This window comes from Saccopteryx leptura, chromosome 1, assembly GCF_036850995.1.
Source record: "Saccopteryx leptura isolate mSacLep1 chromosome 1, mSacLep1_pri_phased_curated, whole genome shotgun sequence".
Taxonomy (NCBI): domain Eukaryota; kingdom Metazoa; phylum Chordata; class Mammalia; order Chiroptera; family Emballonuridae; genus Saccopteryx; species Saccopteryx leptura.
This window is the reverse complement of record NC_089503.1, coordinates 387,804,576-387,823,990: the sequence shown is the minus strand read 5'-3', so window position 1 is coordinate 387,823,990 and position 19,415 is coordinate 387,804,576. Positions and strand designations below refer to the sequence as shown.

The following is a 19,415-nucleotide window of genomic DNA, read 5'->3' as shown; positions in this document are numbered from 1 at the left end:
TATGATGAAATGAAAAAGCTAGAAAACCACCAGCAAGACTTTCACTAAGACCAGGTGGTAGCGCAGTGGATAGAGCATCAGACTGGCATGTGGAAGACCCAGGTTCGAGACCCCGAGGTCGCCAGCTTGAGTGAGGGCTCATCTGGTTTGAGCAAAAGCTCACCAGCTTGAGACCAACGTCGCTGAGTCCAGCAAGGGGTTACTCAGTCTGCTGAAGGCCCGCGTCAAGGCACATTAAAAAAAAAAAAAAAAAAAAAAGACTTTCACTAAGATCCTTTGTAGCCCTGACCAGTTCACTCAGTGGTAGAGTGACAGCCCAGCGTGTGGATGTCCTGGGTCCATCCCCAGTCAGGGCACACAGAAGAAACACCCATCTGCTTCTCCACCCCTACCCGTCTCAGTTCTCTCCTTCGCTCTCCCTTCTCCTCCCACAGCCCTGGCCCGGTTGGAGCAAGTTGACCCAGGCACTGAAGATGACTCCATGGCTAACACCTCAGGTGCTAAAATAGCTCGGATGCCAAGCAAGGGAGCAACACCCCAGATGGGCAGAGCATTGCCCACTGGTGGGCATGCCAGGTTGATCCCAGTAGGGTAGCATGCGGGAATCTGTCTCTCTTACTCCCTGCTTCTCACTTAAGAAAAAAGTAAAAATAAATAAATAAATAAAAAGACAAAGTTCTACTGACAAGTGAAGAAACTCTCACCCTATCCACAGAATGAGAAGACAGAGTCCCAGGCACTGTAACTAACACTGCTCTATCTGTATTGCAAATTGCCTCACAATTCACAACTCAGCTGACTGTTACCTCAAAGACTATCTAAACATAACCCCCAACAACTTCTGTGAACACCTAAGGGTACGGAGAAGAGGCCGGAAGACAGTGGTTACTTTGTATAAACAACCACACAACACAGAAGATACAGAAGACATGCAAAGCTTCCACTTCTCTCCTTGTTTCTAATCAGTAGCAGGTCAGATCTGATCTCCTGACTCCTGGCTTCCACTTCCCACTCTGGTTTTCCTCTTACAGAGAGAACCACAGCCAATCAGAGTTCTCTGCAGAGAGCACAGCCAATCAGAGTTCTCTGTAGAGAGAACCACAGCCAATTAGAGTTCTCTGCAGAGAGAAGCACAGCCAATCAGAGTTCTCTGCAGGCAGAGTGAGCACACCTTCCTTCCTGCAGCTCGAAGTCCCCAGGGCCCTGCTTCCTTTTCTTTGCTAAGGTTTTATTACTATTATTATTATTATTACTACTACTAACCTTACCACTGGACCTAGGAGTACTAGAGCCGATACACTGATGACTGGAAGCATGCTCCCGGCCACAGCTTTCTAACCTTCACCCTGCACCTAGAAATTCTCTTCTTCACGCCCACCTTTCTCTTTTTAACCTTTAGAAAGACATTCACTTGTTTTGTATTGATTTTATTGGGGTGGGATTAGTTCATGAAATTACATGTTTCATGGGTGCAATTCCACAATACATCATCTGTATACTGTATGTTGTGTGTTCACCTCCCAAGCCTCTCCCATCACCATTCATCCCCTTGACCCCCCACCACCTCCCCCTGCCGCCCTCTACCTCCCCACCTCTCCCTCTCTCATACCTCCGACCACACTGCTGTCTCTCTATTAGGTATGTTTTGTCCCTCGCTTAATCCCTTTTCTGGTAAAGATTCTCACTGATGGATTTTGCAGAGAGAGGAGAGGAGGGACAGGAAGTACAAGCTCACAGTCGCTTCACTTCAGCTGTTCATAGATTGCTTGTCCTATGTGCCTTGACCGGGCATGCCCAGGGTTTCAAACCGGCCACCTCAGCGTTCCAGGTTGACGCTCTGTCCACGGCGCCACCACAGGCCGGGCATGTTTAATCCCTTTGTCACTGGGAATAAATATGTAATATTGCTTATTGACTGACCTTAGTCTGACTACCATAACATAGAGCTAAATAAGAATGTAGTTACAGGGTAAGCTTATCAAAGAGTTTCTGTAGAATGTGAAATCCACACTGTGGCTCTTCTAACCATGATTCGATATTGCTAGTTCAGTGAGCAAAGTGATGTAGTCTGTAATGACAATATGTGATTGATCCAGTGCTTTCTCCAAGTACAGGTGACAGTTGGAAAGCCTGTTTCCCCTTCAGCTAGTGCGCATCACAGGTTAACGTCAGAGCAAGAAGAATAAACGGAAGCAGGAGTTACATGACCCCACCTCACGCGGCCTCCTCCTCCTCACTCCCACCACACTGACTGGGCCACTTCTGAGTCCTGCTTAAGGCCCAGAGGACAACCTGACAGCAGGGATGGGGGGTCACCTGTTGCAGAGGACAACGCCCCTACTCGATAACTTGCTTGCTAGCTTCAGTTCCTGTAACAACCAAAGAACAGACGCCGACCCTCAGATACTCCGGTTCCGGGAGACTCTTGGACCTTCCACCAGTGATCTGAACACCCCGAGCTGCCCGCACGAGTGCCAGCCACCCACACCCAGCAGAGAACTCCCAACCCCTTCCTTCTGATTGCTTTGTTCTATTTTTGTTGATTCCCTCTCCATCTCCCTCCTCATAAAAACCCTGTCTGCACTGAGAGATTCATGGGGTTTCGGGGACAGCCATTCCCCCGTCTTCTCAGGCTGCTGGCTCTTGAAGAAACCTCTCTCCTTCACACCAGCGCCTGCTTCTCACGGTACTACGGGCTTTCACCGCTCAGGCCTTGAAGCTGATATGATTACACCTTCACCTTTTTCACCAGGCCCCCGGCCCCTCCCCTCTGACCGCTGGCAGGCTGCTCCCTGTATCCAGCAGTCACTTTCTATTCTGTTTGTTAGCTGACTTAGTTCATTCAATGACACATATGAGTGACATCATACGCTATTTGTGTCTCTCTGCCTGGCTTATTTCACTTAACATCATACAGTAATCTCCAGCTCAATCTGTGCTGCTGCAAAAGGTAAGAGTTCCTTCCTTCTTTGCAGCTGAAGAGTATAGCATTGCGTAAATATAGCACAGATTGTTTATCCAGTCACCTACTGACAGGCACTGGGCTGCTCCCACATCTGGGCTCCCGTGAAGAACGCTGCAGTGAACATAGGGGCCTGTGTTCTCTTGAATTAGTGTTTTGGTTTCTTCAGATACAGTCCCAGAAGGGGGATCGCTGGGTCACTCATTCACACTGACCACGGGTAGCATTCTCTTCTCTCTGCCCGGTACTAACACACTAAAGGGGGGGCCCACGGGCTTCTCCTTGGTTCCCGAAATTAACACGGCACAGCCTTCTCACACGTAACAGATACTTTACTGCGTTTGAACAAGGGTTCCGTCCCTCCCAGAACAGGAAACATAGAGAACAGAACAGCAGACCCCTCTCCTGGTTAAAGCCCTCAGCCATCCATTTCCCTGGAGATTTCTGGAGAGCCTACTTTTCTAGTCAGATCATGAGAAGCCCCCAGAACAGACCTGCAGACGACCCTCACTGAGCCCAGCGGATTTTCTGCACAAACCCACGTTGGATGAAGGAAGCCCCACTCGGTTCTGCAGAGCAGCTCAGCCCCTCAGCCCCTTCGGGTTCGAACAGTAAAACGAGGCCATGAAATGTGTTTCACTCCAGAGAGGAAAACAACGTCCACATCAAAATATGGCCTGTCCCAAACCAGCTCGGTCACCTTCCGTAACCTGCTGCCCGAGCACAAGGCAGGACCTGACGGTGTTTGTCACCGCACGGGCGGAGCCGGCAGCCGGGCAGGAGGGTGACTCTCCACCTGGCGGGACTGACCTCAGAGCTTTAGCCACAAGGAAAGTTCATCTTCAGAAGGAAAGTCAGGAATGGGAAAGGGCACTGACGGGAGCGTGGGCTCCACATTGAAGGACAGTAGTGAACACTCAACCTCATCAACACCAGAGTCTGAGCTGAGCCCCGCCCCTGGGAGGCTCAGGGGCACAGGAGGCCCCTCGGGCCCACCCACCTTGGGGCAGATGGTCAGGGACACACCCCCTGATCTCAACATGAAATATGGAAAGAGGGTCCCTGAGAAGGAGGCTGAAGGGAAAGAGAAGATGTGGGAGCCATCAGTCATGTTGTAGAAGGAGACGTCCCCTGCGTCGTAGTCCAAGAAAACCCCCACCCTGTCAGAAAACCTCTTCTCAAAAACAGTCTCAGGGACAGTGCAGGCACAATAGCCACGTTCAAGCCGCCCCACGACCCAGAACCCCCTTTCTGGGGACTCTCTGTACCAGCCTTTCCTTTTCACATCCCCCCTGCACACCCCCAGAGCCCACTGGCTTTTGTCCGAATCGGAGACCGCCACCTCCCAGTGCCAGCGCCCTGATGTGATGCCCTCAAGGCCCAGCACGCTGCAGGTAGAAACTGAGTCTTCATGGGAGTCCTTCAAGGTCACACTCATCTTTTCCTGAGAGATGACCAGGCCGGGATGAGCAGAGTCTGGATCGAGGGTGACGAGCCCTGCAGAGAGAGGGGCAAACGCTGAGAAGCCCTGTCCTGCCCCTCAACACGGAACCAACTCCCCCCACATTTAGCTGCAGGGGGGAGACGGCTAAGCCCCCTGAGGTGAGAGCCCTGTGACTCAAGCCCACGGCCCTCCAAATAGGAGAAGGAAACACAGGACTTATTTGGGGTTAGATGTGTCACATGGACTTTGAGGACCAACCTGGACACCAACAGTGAGGAATATCTCCAGTGTCAGCCAGAGCCACCAGCCCCAAACATGGTTTAAACATGTATTCCGTCCATCCCAGAGCAGGAAACACAGAGAACAGAACATCACACCCTTCTCATAAAAGCCCTCATCCAATCCTGGAGATTTCAGGATAGCCCAGCTCCAGGGATGGCGCCGGCATCTCCATCACCACAGAGCACTGAGGAGGGCCGAGGTTGTGGGGACAGCTGGAGGAGCACCCAGAAAACACAGCACTTGGCCCTGTCGGGTTGGCTAAGCGATAGAGTATCAACCTGGCGTGTAGAAGTCCCAGGTTCAATTCCTAGTCAGGGCACACAGGAGAAGTGATCATCTGCTTCTCTACCCTTCAACCTCCCCCTTCTCTCTTTTTCTCTCTCTTCCCTTCCTGCAGCCATGCCTGGAATGATCTATTTGGCCCCAGGAACTGACAATGGCTCCGTGGCCTTGCCTCAGGCACTAGAATAGCTGGGTTTCTGAGCAACAGAGTATCCCTCCCAGATGGGCAGAACGTTGTCCCAGATGGGGGATACCAGGTGGAGCCTAGTCGGGGTGCATGCTGGAAGTCTATCTCACCACCTCTGCCTCTCACTTGATAAATAGAAACACAGTCACTCACAGGACGGGAACTTCTCCTGCCGCCAATCTGCAAGAGAGCCACGTATCACGTCAGAGATTTGCAGACATTGGTCGGAACCTACTTTTCTGAAACACACTGATGCAGGATTTACAGTGGAGGTGTTTGGGGAACACTCAGCTGGTGCATCTGTTTCTTTTTGATACACACACACACACACACACACACACAGTTGTCACGCTGCCACCTCCCCATGAAAGTTAAGCCATAAAGCTAAACACTCAGGCACTGAGAGTCCAGATGCCGTCCTGAACACAGGGACCCAGACTTGAGTATCAGAGTTGCTTTCTCAAGTCCTGAGCCACACAACCATCCTGAACGCTAGGTTTTCTTGAAAAGAACTGGGTATGAAAATGTCCATTTACACCCTGGCCGTTTGGCTCCATGGTAGAGCATTGGCCCAGCATGTCAATGTCCCAAGTTTGATTCCTGGTCAGGGCACACAGGAGATGCAACCATCTGCTTCTCCACCCCTTTCCCTCCCCTTCTCTCTCTCTCTATGTCTCTGTTCCCCTCACACAGCCGTGGCTCAGTTAGAGCAAATTGTCCCCAGGCGCTGAGGCTCCATGGCCTCACCTCAGGCACTAAAATACCTCGGTTGCCAAGCAACAGGACAATGGCCCTGATCGGCAGAGCAACGCCCCATAAGAGGCTAGCCAGGTGCATCCCGGTCAGGGTACATGCGAAACTCTGTCTCTCTGCCTCCCCGCTTCTCACTTAAGGGGGGAAAAATGTCCATTTATTAATGAAGAACGGATTAAGCTGAATTTGTAAGTTGTCTGTAAGCCGTGAGAAGAGAGAACGCAGCCTGTCTGGGCTGAACTCAGAGGATGACTGAGCTGTGAGTGCAGAGAACTCTGGATCCAGGGTCAGAGAAGTCCCGCCCAGTTAGGAGACAATGAGAGAAGGCTAGGAAGGGAGACCGAGGTCAAAGCAGGAAAGACAAGCGTTCAGTAAGAGGACAGACACTAACAGATTTTCTTCTTCTTTTCACCGTTTGTGGAAGCAAAAATCAACTCCCTTTCCATAAAGATGAACCTAAAAATAGTGACCTGTCCTCTGCTCCCCAGAGAGACTGAAAGCTCCCAGGAGAGACCCTGCTGTGCCCCCCAAAGATGTCCATGTCCTATGCCCAGCACCGCTGACACCTTCCAGAGAGACATCGCTGATCTGTCCTCACGACTGACCTCTCCTCTGTCACTGCACCAGGAAGTACGAATACAGACCCTGGGCGGTTTGCTCAGTGGTAGAGCATCAGCCTGGTGTGCAGGAGTCCCGGGTTCGATTCCTGGCCAGGGCACACAGGAGAAGGGCCCATCTGCTTCCTCTCCCCCTCTCCTTCCTCTCTATCTCTCTCTTCCCCTCCTGCAGCCAAGGCTCCATTGGAACAAAGTTGGCCCGGGCGCTGAGGATGGCTCCATGGCCTCTGCCTCAGGCGCTAGAATGGCTCCAGTTGCAGCAGAGCATCGCCCCCTGGTGGGCATGCCGGGTGGATCCCGGTCGGGAACACTCAGGAGTCTGCCTCTCTGCCTCCCTGCTTCTCACTAAGAAAAAAATTCCAAAGAAAAGAAAGGAAGAAGAAGTACCAATAGAGCAGGGAGTGTTCAGGATGGATGTCTGGCCCTAACGGTGACCTGCAATCCAGGACAGGCCCACAAGGCAGAAGAGCTGTGTCCCAGTGAGGGGTCCCTGCACTCTCAGATGGAGGGCACACACGTGACAAGGAGAGCAGGGACGCCAGCCCCACCCTGGTGTGGGGTGCACTGACAGAGAAGGAGCAGGGTCAAGGCCGGGGAGGGGAGGCCACAGGAAGTGAGTCCCTTACCTGCATACAGCTGGGCCTTCCTCCAGGCTGAAAGGGAACACACCCCAGTGAGAGCTCAGCCCCAACAAGCCTGCTCAGCACCCGTCTCCTGCCTCCTCTGTCCCACAGGGGAGACCACCCACAGGGCGGGGGCTGGGAGGGGACGGCCTCTGCCACCTGCGGCCAGCAGGGGTGGCGGGAAACCCCGACCGCCAGCCAGGAAGCCTGCATTACAGGCGGAGTGCCACCACTGCCAGCTGCTGCCATGTGACCTGTGGTAGGCCACTTAGCAGTCCTGTGCTGAAACGACCTCAAAATCTCCTGTGTCCCTTGCTGCTCGGGGCTGCCATTCGGGGTCAAAAACTATGCTTGGTGTGGAAAACATTTAGGAAATAAAATATAAATTTTTCCATTGTTCTATTTAAGCACTTTTGTGTCCAAACTCATTCTAATAAAGGTATAACTTGCCCCTGGCCTGTTGGCTCAGTGATAGAGCAGTGCCCTGTGCGTGGATATTATGTGTTTGATTCTCAGCCAGGACACACAGGAGAAGCAATCATCCCTCCTTCTCCCTCTCTCTCTCTCTCTCTCTCTCTCTCTCTCTCTCTCTTTCTCTCTCTCCCCATGCTGCAGCCATGGCTCTGTTGGTTCGAGCATGTTGGCCCCAAAAACTAAGATAGTACCATGGCCTCTCTTCAGGTGCTAAAATAGCTTGGTCGCCGAGCAATGGAGCAACAGTTCCAGAAGGGCAGAACTCCCCTGGAAAGGAGGATGCAGGGTGGATCCTGGTCAGGGCACATGCCAGAGTCTGACTTCCTGCCTCTCACTTAATTTAAAAAATATAAAATAAATAAAACAAGTGTAACTCACAAAAGGCATTAACTTAAGGAAGGGGTGTGAGGTGAGCTCTGGGGTAAAGGGGGCCAATCTCTCTCAGGTCAATTAGTTCTAAAGTTAAGCATCTCTGTCCTGGGGCACTGACACCCTCCCATCCCGTCCCCTGTGTGGTAACCCGGTCCTCCCAGGACATTCTGATCAGCAAGCACCTAAGGGACTGGGAAGAACAGACTCCCTGGCTGGTGTCTCAGGGGGGGAGGAGGCCACAATCCTAAACTGATTGACCTCGTTTATTTACGTGGCTGCATTCCAGGTGCTGACCGGGAGCAGGGGCATTGAAGACCAGAAAACTAGCCAAACGGTGGGCGGGTCAGGGCGGGAATGAGACTCAGGGTGATGACAGTCTCCGGGGCCTCCATCCAACCTGGTTCCCAGCACTGGGGGCCAAACGGAAGCCACCGTACGTGGAGCCCAGGGACCAGGGTTGTACTTCCCGCAGGCTCCCACTTCCGCCCCAAGAAAAGGGGTCCACATGTGTGTGCCGAGACAGAAACAAGGACAGGGACTCCCAGGCACAGGTGGGACAGAGTACCAAGGACATGTGGAGAGTCACTCACCAGCCAGGTAAACTGCCTTCCTCCACTCTGAAAGACAACACAGGAAACACAAGAGCTAAGAACCAGAATGTCAGCCTTGGTCGGATGGCTCACTGGATAGAGCATCAGCCTGGCATATGGACGTCCTGGGTTTGATTACCATTCAGGGCACACAGCAACCATCCACTTCTCCACCCCTCCCTCTCTCCCTTCTCTCTCTTTTTCCTTCCCACAGCCACTAGTTCAATTGGTTTGAGTGTTGGCCCTGAGCACTGAGGAGGGCTCATCGGAAGTGGCTCCTCAGGCACTAAAAATAGCTCACTTGATTAGAGCATGAGCCCCAGATGTTATGTGAGAGTTTGTCTCACTATTTCTCCTCCTCCCACTTAAAAAAAGAAAAAAGAACCAGAATGTGTCCCATGAAGGGGACACAAACAGATCAGGAGAAGAAGCAGAACTTACCGAGCTGAGCCTGGAGTTCATCTGAAAGAGAGAGAAAACCATCCTGAATTCCCAGAAAGACAGTGAGCCTGGGCACCCACGACAAAGGATCTCTCTCTACCCCACAAGTTCCGACTCCAACCTCCCCCTCTGCCCAAGCTTCCAGCTGCCCTCCCTGAATCTCCGCAGCCTCCTGCTCCGGGCTGAGGGCCCTGTGTCTCTCTGGAGCACTGAAGCCCTGGAGTCTGGCATGGCCACCGGCCTGTCTCTCTCGGCAATGGCCTCCATGCCACCAGCCTTACCTCTGGCCTTCAACGCCTTCTCCTTAGTCTCCCTGTCCTTCTTCTTAGCCCAGCGCAACCTCGCCTGTTCTCCGCGCGCCTTCGCCCACATGGAGTGCTGTCTCCAGGTGTAATAGCCAGCCCCGAGGAGTGGGAGCCCCAGCGCGGCCAGGCTCCCCAGGAAAAGCCACATTCCTGGTGGCCAGGGAGACACCTGGGGGAAGAAGGGCTCTGCACCCAGCCAGGGACCCATCAGAATCCTAGTTCAGGACAGCCCAGCCCCGCCCCGCGGGATCACGGCTCCGCCCCCTCATCCAGATCTGCTAGGAGACCCCGTCCCCCTCCATCAACCCAGGGAGACCCCGCCTCCTCCAGCTCCCCGGGAGACCCCGCCCCCCTCCAGCTCCCCGGGAGACCCCGCCCCGCTCCATCAACCCAGGGAGACCCCGCCTCCTCCAGCTCCCCGGGAGACCCTGTCCCCCCTCCAGCTCCGCTCGGAGACCCCACCCCCTCCAGCTCCCCGGGAGACCCCGCCCCCTCCAGCTCCGCCGGGAGACCCCGCCCCCTCCAGCTCCGCCGGGTGACCCCGCCCCCCTCCAGCTCCGCCGGGAGACCCCGCCCCCTCCAGCTCCGCCGGGTGACCCCGCCCCCCTCCAGCTCCGCCGGGAGACCCCGCCCCCCTCCAGCTCCGCCGGGAGACCCCGCCCCCTCCAGCTCCGCCGGGAGACCCCGCCCCCTCCAGCTCCGCTCGGAGACCCCGCCCCCTCCAGCTCCGCCGGGAGACCCCGCCCCCTCCAGCTCCGCGGGGAGACCAGCAGCACGGACCCGGGATGAAGATGGCCATCGCCTTCTCCTGGCCCAGGATGGGGTTCAGCAGGGAGCAGGTCACGTTGCCCGCGGAGCGCTCTCTCACCACCAGGGCGGCCTCCACGCTGTACAGCCCCTCAGCGTCTCGGGCGTGGGCCTCAGAAAAGGCCAGCAACTTCTCCCCACTCAGGTCTCTCCACTGCACCTGTGGCTTCGGGAACCACCCTGAGGCGCTGCACGCGACGCGGACGCCATCCTCCTTCGGCCCCGTGATGTGCACTCGGGGCGCAGAGCCCACACCTGCGGGGGGGGGGGGACAAATACAACCATGTCTTTCAAATGTCAACATCGGGGCAGGGAGCACCCCACTGTCCCCCTGCCTGTGGGAGGACAGGGGTAGAGCAAGGGGGCACGTGCTCTAAGTTGTAAAACCACCTCCTGTGATAAAGACCCCAATTACCAGGTAAATATAGGGTGAACCATGTCGGACAGTGACGCTCTCACGTCCTCTCTCCTGAGAACTAGTAATTGCTCATCAGAGACATGCGTGCAGTGGTCGCATCTGCTTGGCTATCCGGTAGATCGCTTGGTGAGCCTCGCATTCTGGTGCAATGCTTATTTAATACGAAAAAGTCTTTCCCCAGAAGCCAAAGCAAAACCCTGGGAGTCTCTGCAGCCCAGTCTTCTCCCTGAAACTGTCTGCGTCCCCAAATCTCCTCACTCAGCTAGATCAACTTTGTAAACCTCATGAGCTCTCTGATGCTCCCTGCGCAACCTAGTGCCGCTCCTGCGGCCAGGCGACCACCCTCCCCACCACGTAACTGCGCCTGCGCCTGCGCCTCAGCTCTGCTCACCCCAGACAGCCTCACCTCTGCAAGGGGAGTGCGTCCGCACCACGTGGTAGACTTCTCCCAGAGATGCATCCAAAGTCCATAGCATACCGTCCCCATGAGCTGGTGTCTGCCTCCCCTCGCTCTGCTCTTTCTACTGAACCCCAACCCCAGCTCCCACCTCCTGTGCTCCTCTGGGCCACACACTCCGGCCACACGGACTGTTCGTTTTGTTCACTGCTGGAAACCAGTCATTGTCTCCTCACCTCCTAGTCCGTCCGGACACCTCAAGTGGGCTGTAGGACGTTGGCTGGTGAACTCAAGCGCCCGTTGGAGTGAGCACTCCCTCTGAACTTTCCCTGACAGCTGCGGGAGGGGGCAGCAATCCCACCCACACCAGGGGTCTGTCTTCCGGTATGGTCACCCCTCACCTCCCACTGGCTCACTCATCTTACAGACAAACCACAATGGCCTCCTCGGGAGCCCAGACACACAGCTCACTCCTGGCTCGGGTTTTACACGGAGTGCTCCCTCAGCTTAGCACCCTCACCCCAGATGAGCACCCGCTAACCGCCGACTTCCTCAGAACTTTTGCTCAGATTGTCAAGAGGACCCGTCAGAGCCCTGTGTGACCGTGACACCTCCCTTCCCGCCCCGCCCCACACTCAGGGCCCCTCCCACTGCTCCTCTTGACCTTTTATCCTAAGACCTAACGACCCCTGACATCCCCTCTAACCTACCATCTAACTATGCGTCTGTGTACCGTCTCCAGACGACAACTCTACAGGGCAGGGACCTCGGAGTCACTGGAACACCCCAGGGGCCCCGGACAGGACCTGGCACAGCGGAGGGCCTCCATGTGCCGTACTGAGTAAGCGGATGAGCGGATGGGCTCCCTTTCCTCGTCTGCAAAATGAGCGGCTGAATGACCTTGTCCCCCAGGTTCCCCCAACTCCAGGACCCCAGAGCACCGATCAAGTGACCAACCTGCCACCTTCAGCTCCAAAGTGGCCTCATCGTACAAGCGTCCCTTTCTGAAGAAGCAGGAATACAGCCCGTTGTCGGAGGCCTGGACCTTGTGGATGACCACGGCCGCCCGCCCCTGGGTGAGGAACTCCCTGTCCAGCGAGGTCCACCCCGCGTACTGCGCCATCAGCTCCTCCGTCTGCTCCCAGCCGTTCTGATAGACGTACACGGCTTCGGAGAACTTGGAGCGGAACCACCTCAGCTCCATGTTCTCCGCACTCATGCCCGGTTCCACGCGACAGGGCAGTGAGATGTTCCCGCCAAGCACTGCCACAATGGGTTCCCCGGGTCCAAATACCAAGAACTCCTCTGTGGACACAGACACAAGAGAGAGAAATGGGGACACGCTGAATGGAGGTCGGAACATCAGGCAGAGGGCCCCGGCAGGTGGGGGCCAGTGACAATCTAACTGGCTCTGCTGGGCTGAGCTGTGACGACTCTGAGTCAGGGCCCAGTCCTCTGACCACAACTTTGTGACCCCAAAAGGATGTCAAAACGACCCCCTCATCCCCTCTGCTCCTGTCCCCACCCCTCCGGGAAGGGCTGTAAGCCGGGTTCTCTCGTCCAGGGAGCATCGGAATCAGCAGGGGGCCTGGACACAGGTCGCTGGGCCCCGCCCCAGAGCCTCTGCACAGTGGGTCTGGGGCCCGAGGACGTACGTGCATTTCCAAGTCGTTCCCCAGGGAGCTGGCAGGGATGCCCGGGGACCACCCTCTGAGAACCACAGCTCCACCCTGGTCCTCCTAGGACAGGACTGGAAACTGAGCAAAGCACACACCGGTGGCCCAGGTCTGAGCTCCTGGTCACTCAGCCACACCCCGCCCCTAACTGTGGGTGCCCTGTCCTTCCCTCTGCTGAATTCCCTGTGACCCAAAAACTAAAGACAATTGCTACTTTCTTTACAATCCTGTCCTCACTCCCATCACTCACGGGAACACAAAACACTGCTTGTTAAGAAAGAAAGCTCAGCCTGACCAGGCGGTGGCACAGTGGATAGAGAGTCAGCATGAGATGCTGAGGACCCAGGTTCGAAAGACCAATGTCTCCAGCAAGGTCACTGGCTTCAGTGCGGTCTCACCAGCATGAGCACGGGGTCAACACCTTGAGCATGGGATCACAGACATGACTACATGGTCGCTTCTTGAAGCCCAGGTACCTGACTTGAGCAAGGGGTCACTGGCTCGGCTGGAGCCCCTTCCCCTGGGTCAAGGCACGTATGAAAATTAATCAATGAACAACTACGGTGCTGCAGCTATGAGTTGATGCATCTCATCTCTCTGCCTTCCTGTCTGTCTGTCTGTGTGTCTCTGTTGCACACACGCGCTAAAAAGAGAAAGGAAGCGAGAGCGAGGGAAGAGTGTTCTTGCATTTCTGATAACTGACTTGTAAAACGTGGTTTGGTAAATGTTCTTAAATGTCTGACTACAGTTAGTGGTTGGGGAGTATCCAGAGGCAGGCCTTCACCAACAGCCCCCACTGCGGGGGCAGGGGACGGAGACAGCTGGCAGAGGGGGGACGTGTCCCCCCACTCTCCCGGCTCCCACCCACCAGGCGCAGCAGGAGGAGAAGGGACACACTCACCTGTGGACCCGCCAGAGAGCAGCGGGAGGAGCAGGAGCAGGGAGCTGAGACGGCGGCGCACAGCCAGGCTGCAGAGACGCTCCATGTCCGCCTGGAGCTGGGGAGATGCCGGGCGGGAGGCGGGTGAGACCAGCAGAGGGAGCTCGGGGACCTCGCAAGGGACCACAGCGCTGGGGGCTGGCAGCTGTCCCAGCCTGAGCACAGCCTTCCCTCCTGGGTCATTACGTTGAGGGCGTGGTGGGCCCCACGCCACCCTGATACCAGGAAAGGACTGACATGGGCTTTTCCCGTCTTCTTTGAAGGCCTCTGTGGAGCTAGAGAACCCTGACGTTTGCTGGGGGAAACATCCATCCCTTCCCACCCAGGACGGCACCCACAGCGCAGGGACAAGCTGCTCAGAAGAAACAATCCAGCCCTGGCTGTGGCCTCAGTGGTAACGTCCAGGCATGGGGAAGTCCCGGGGTGATTCTGTCAGAGCACACAGAAGTGACTGTTTGCATCTCCACCCTTCCCCTCCTCCTCCTTCTCTCTCTCTCTCTCTTCCCCTCCTGCAGCCAAGGCTGGGCTGCTTCCAGCGCGCTCAGGATGGCTCCGTGGAGCCTCTGGCTCGGGCACTAGAATAGCTCGGTTGTGAGCATGGACGCACATGGGGTTGCCGGATGATGCCGGGTGGGGCGCATGCGGGAGTCTGTCTCTCTCTCTTCTCTCACTGAGAAGGGGGGGGGGGGGTAGGAGTCCCTCCATCCTCATCCCCTGCGTCCATGGGAGACACTGCCCCTCTTCCTCTCCATTGTTTACACACCACCGGTGACTCCCCAGGTCAGAGGGTCCCCTGTCTTCCTGCAGACTCAGTCCCCTCCCAGGAAGGACGTGTGGGCCCCTGCTCATAGTTCTGTCTGCCCCTAGCCTCCTGATGACAGCGGGGACTCGCTGAGAAGCATCGGAACAGACTAAGCCCCCCTCTCCCCTCTGGAAACCGTGCTCCCAGCACAGCACGTGCGCTTCCTCTGCGCGCTTCTGTGACTCACCTTCGTTTCCATCCCTCCCACCTTTCCTGCTCAGGACCTAGGACGGCCCTGCGTGCGGCAGGTGCCCGGTCAGGCCCACGGACGGGCGGACGGACCGGCGCGGACTCTCCTCTCTCTGCGAGGATCCCGGTCGTCTCTCCCGGGACTTCCTGCAGCTCCGCTATCTCCCCGCGCTGCCCGCACCCACCAGCCCCTCCTCCCAGCCCGCGCCCCCTGCTTCCTCCTCTGGATCCCCGGTGTCCGGACCAGCTTACCTGCTGCGAAAGTCCGGGACTGCCCGAGCGACGCTAAACGCAGCAGCAGCGAGAGAAGGACCAGGGACCCCGGCAGACCCCGAGTCCACGCTCAGAGCCCCAAACCTGCTGCCGGACCCAAGGCTGGTGTCAGGACCCTCGTGCGGAGAGATGGGCGCCGCAGAGCCTGGCCCGGCTGCAGGGGCATCTGCGGGGACCGGGCCCTGGGGCCAGGCGTGAAGAAGCCGCCCTTCTCCGGCTCCTTCCACCGGGAGAAAGCGAAAGCTTGCCGAGAGCGCCCCGCAGACTCTGCCCTGCCCTCTGCACAGCGCCCGGGTGTCTGGAGGTCACAGCGGAGTCAGGGCAGCAGAGGGCGGCCCAGGGGCTGAAACAGCCCTGCAGGGGGCGGACACAGGCTCAGGCCAGGGCCGCGTGTGTGGAAAGGCTGCTACACTCCTGTTGCTTGTCTTTATTTTATTTTATTTTATTTTATTTTATTTTATTTTATTTTAGTGAGAGGGTGAGAGGCAGGAAGACAGAGAGACAGACTCCCGCATGCCCCCCACACACACACACACAACGGGATCCACCAGGCATGCCCTACCCATCTGCAGCTGTGCTCCGTTGCTCAGCAACTGAGCTATTTTAGCCTGAGACCATGGAGCCATCCTCAGAGCCGGGGGCCACCCTGCTAGAGCCATTCAAGCCATGGCTGCATGAGGGGAAGAGAGAGAGAAAAGGGGGAGAGGTGGAGAAGCAGATGGGTGCTTTTCCTGTGTACGCAGACCTGGATTTGAACCCGGGAATTCCACAGGCTGGGTGGACACTTCCACTGAGCCAGCTAGCCAGGGTTTGTTCTAAACCACAGGTAGGACTGAGTGTGGCACAGCCGTGTGCCTAGGTCTGCTCATGACAGAAGTGACCCTTGTTGGCTGGTAACCGCCCTGGCCCGAGGCTTTGTACACGCTGCCAGTACAGCTGTTTGTCCTCTTCACCAGCACACGACCCAGGGGCCCCACAACCTGGCCGCCGAGGGGTTCACACCAGGCATCAGGACCTTTCAGGACCGACTCCAAGACCCTGGCCTGTCCACGCTGAGTGGGCAGGGCCCTGCGGCTTGCTAATATTTAACATCGTCCACGGCCTGAGTTCAGTCACTCAGACCCTGTCCTTGCCAGGCCTCAGGATATGCAGGGAAGGCCCCAGGGAAGGCCCCAGAGCTCAGGGTCCATCTCTGCAGCCCCTGTCCCTGGGCTGTCCCTCTCCCAGTGAGGGGAGCCTGTGTCCAACAGTGGTCTCTACCAGATGCATGGGGGCCATCCTAGACGCTGTGTTCTGTGCCCTGAGCCACAGACAGCACCTGGCTCCAAGCCACCCTCGTTTGTCATCCAGCCCAAGCCACGGCCGCCCCATGGGGGTCCCTGACTCACGTCCAGCCTCACCTCCTCGGGTTCACTGTGCTTCCGAGGACAAGGTCCTCACAAGTCAGCTTCTGGGAACTCTCTGCCTTGTCCTTGGGAGGGATTCCTCTGCCTAAACCTCTTCTCTGTGGCTCAGGCCTCTGGGGCCTGTCTGACCTCCTCTCCGTCCTCCATCCCCCCCCCCCAGTGCTCCCTCCCTGGCCCCAGGGGAGGTCCTCCCACTCACAGCTTTCCCAGCTGGGACCTTCCCACTGGTGCTCCCGCTCTCTGTCCACCAGACTGTCACCCGCGGTCTCACCTAGTGCCCCTCCCCCGGGGGCCTTCACCACTCTCCCGACCCCCATGGCCTGCCCCGTACTGGACGAGGGGTTTGTGGCACCCTGTTCACAGCCCTGACGTGGGCTCATCTGTGGGGTGTCTGTGACATCCACGAGAAGAGGCACTGTGTCCTGCCCGCGTGTCTGGAACGTGGTGAGCACGCAGGAACCTGTCGTCGGCTCCCTGGTCTAGAGGTCCCTTCAGCAGCACACGGGCTGGGCGACCATATTTATATTCCTGCCTCTCCGTTCTCCCACATGCTAACAGATTAAATAAGAGCAGCGCCCTGCCATCCATAACCCTTAATCCAGGAACTGTAAGAGGCGGGGTAGAGTCGCAAAGAGAACCCTGCGCCCCTCCCCCAGCCCGCCCACCCCGTCTGCGCACTCACTAGTCCCGGCCTGGAGCAGCAGAAAGGGACCTTGGACTCAGAAACGCCCCAGGATGATGGGGCCCGAAGCTTATCTCCCCAGAATCCCAGCCCTTTGATTCCGTGTTGGGGGGAGGGGTGACAGCAGATTTTCCTGAGGAACACCGGAAGGAAGGACGCGGGAAGCGCTGTCAGGAAGGACATCAGCAACTTCGCTGCCCTCTCCCCGCACCCCGGTGTCCCGTCCTGGCTGCTTAAACAATACACGCTGTCCTCCCGACCGACCGGTGGTGGCGCAGTGGAGCGCGCCGGGCCTGAGATGCTGAGGTCCCAGGTCGCCGGCTTGGGGCAGGGGGGGGGGGGTCATCGACATGATCCCAGGATCGGTGGCTTTAATCTAAAGGTCACTGGCTTGAAGGCCAAGATCGCTGGCTTGAGCAAAGGGTCACTGACTCAGCCTGAGCTCCTGTCTAGGCCCATAGGGAAGGAATCAATGAACAACACTAGTGATGCAACTGTGAGTTGATGCCTCTCTCCTTCCATTCCCCCTTCCCCTCTCTCTCTCTCTCTCTCTCTCTCTCTCTCTCTCTCTATCTTACACACACACACACACACACACACACACACACAAATAAAGAAATAAACGCTGTTCACAGCCTGACCTGTGGTGGGCAGTGGATAGAGCACCGACCTGGAATGTTCACCTTGCCGGTTCAAAACCCTGGGCTTGCCTGGTAAAGGCACATCCGACAGTGAATAACTAAAGTGAAGCAACTATGAATTGATTATTTCTTGTTCCCCTCACCTCTCTGTAAAGTCTTTTTTTTTTTTTTAAATGAAAGCTGTTCACTAACCAGGAGTGATGTTTCTTGCTCTAGTACAAAGTATCCTGACGCTAACGAGGTGAGTAGTCCCCTTCCCTCCTTAACAGCCCACAGCGCCTCTGATCTTTCAGTTGCTTCAACACTTTCAGAGCAGCTCCGGGTAAATACCTAAGCCATTTAATAAAGGTGAATATGAAATTAGCAGGGTTTTTTGTTTTTTTGTTTTTTGTTTGTTTGTTTGTTTGTGACAGAGAGACAGATAGGGACAAACAGACAGGAAGGGAGAAAGATGAGAAGCATCAATTCTTCGTTGCAGCTCTTTAGTTGTTCATTGATTGCTTTCTCAGATGTGCCTTGCATGGGGGGGGGGGTTCTATAGCAGAGAGAGTGACCCCTTGTTCAAGCCAGTGACCTTGGGCTCAAGCTGGTGAGCTTTGCTCAAACCAGATGAGCTCGCACTCAAGCTGGCGACCTCAGGGTTTCGAACCCGGGTCCTCCGCATCCCAGTCCTGACAATCTATACACTGCACTACCGCCTGGTCCGGCAAATGAGCTGTGATTTTTAAAATGTGGCAATGGGATCTTGACCTGTGGTGGTACAGTGGATAAAGCATCAACCTGAAACGCTGAGTTCACTGGTTCGAAAACCTGGGCTTGCCTGGTCAAGGCACATATGAGACTTGATGTTTCCTGCTCCTCCCCCCCTTCTCTTCCTCTCCCCCTTTCTCTCTCTCTCTTCTATCTAAAATGAATAAATAAAATCTAAAAAAGAAAAATCTTACTCTTGCCTGGTCTGTGATGGTGCAGTGCATACAGTGTCAACCTGAAATTCTGAGGTCACCTCAAAACCCCTGGGCTTGCCCCACCAAGGGACATACAACAAGCAACCAATGAACAACTAAACTGAAACAACTATGAGTTGATACTTCTCACCCCGCCACCCTCTGTAAAAATCAATGAATAAAAGTGTTTTTAAAAATTCAGTGCTGTCGGAAGCCGATCCACAACTGCTGGCTGACAAAGTCACAGCAGAGAAAAGGCACAATGATACTTCCCCCTTTGACCTTCTGAATTAATTTGGCTTTATATCCCCCCTTTTCTGGGTGTGTGCTATCATTGAGGGCACAGGGATAATAGTACCATGCTTTCCCTGTAGATCAGGCGTCCCCAAACTACGGCCCGCCCGCGGGCCGCATGCAGCCCCCTGAGGCCATTTATCTGGCCCCCCACCGCACTTCCGGAAGGGCCACCTCTTTCATTGGTGGTCAGTGAGAGGAGCACTGTATGTGGCGGCCCTCCAATGGTCTGAGGAACAGTGAACTGGCCCTCTGTGTAAAAAGTTTGGGGACCCCTGCTAGATTCATAGTAATTTCTTTGGAAATGAGACAGAGGGTGTGAGTTCCACAGAAAAGCCTGTAAGCCCCTTTGCCTGGGCTCATAGACATAAGAGGCTGACTATGATATCCCTCGTAAAGGGTTGTTTGTAGAAGAATTCCTTCTTAATAATCATGTTAGAAAGAATAGATTGTGACTTATGAATAGGTAGGAAACAGTTACTATACACAGAGCACCTTTCAGCCTTCACTTAATTCATCACTTTTCCTCCCTAGCCTTTTCATGTGGTAGAGTAGAGAAACTTTCCTTTCTTCTTGCATACCTGACCTGCAGGTGGTGGAACACTCTGAGAAAA

General features: G+C 55.8%; 1 protein-coding gene across 2 annotated transcripts; it reads right to left on the bottom strand.

Annotated features, from left to right (window-relative positions):
- Window positions 1-3,273: 3,273 nt before the first annotated feature.
- On the bottom strand, window positions 3,274-15,132 carry LOC136389627 (butyrophilin subfamily 1 member A1-like). 2 transcript variants are annotated; one of them, XM_066361467.1, is made up of 10 exons: window positions 14,814-15,132; window positions 13,532-13,628; window positions 11,912-12,259; window positions 10,113-10,394; window positions 9,309-9,518; window positions 9,028-9,048; window positions 8,587-8,613; window positions 7,154-7,180; window positions 5,311-5,337; window positions 3,274-4,459 (listed from the first exon to the last, which is right to left on the bottom strand). In XM_066361467.1, exons 2-10 carry the CDS (start codon window positions 13,614-13,616, stop codon window positions 3,774-3,776), a joined length of 1,713 nt encoding a protein of 570 aa, XP_066217564.1. In that variant the 5' UTR covers window positions 13,617-13,628; window positions 14,814-15,132; the 3' UTR covers window positions 3,274-3,773. The 2 variants fall into 2 exon arrangements, with proteins under 2 accessions (XP_066217564.1, XP_066217563.1); XM_066361466.1 differs by lacking the exon at window positions 14,814-15,132 and adding an exon at window positions 14,560-14,742.
- Between the last annotated feature and the right edge of the window lie 4,283 nt (window positions 15,133-19,415).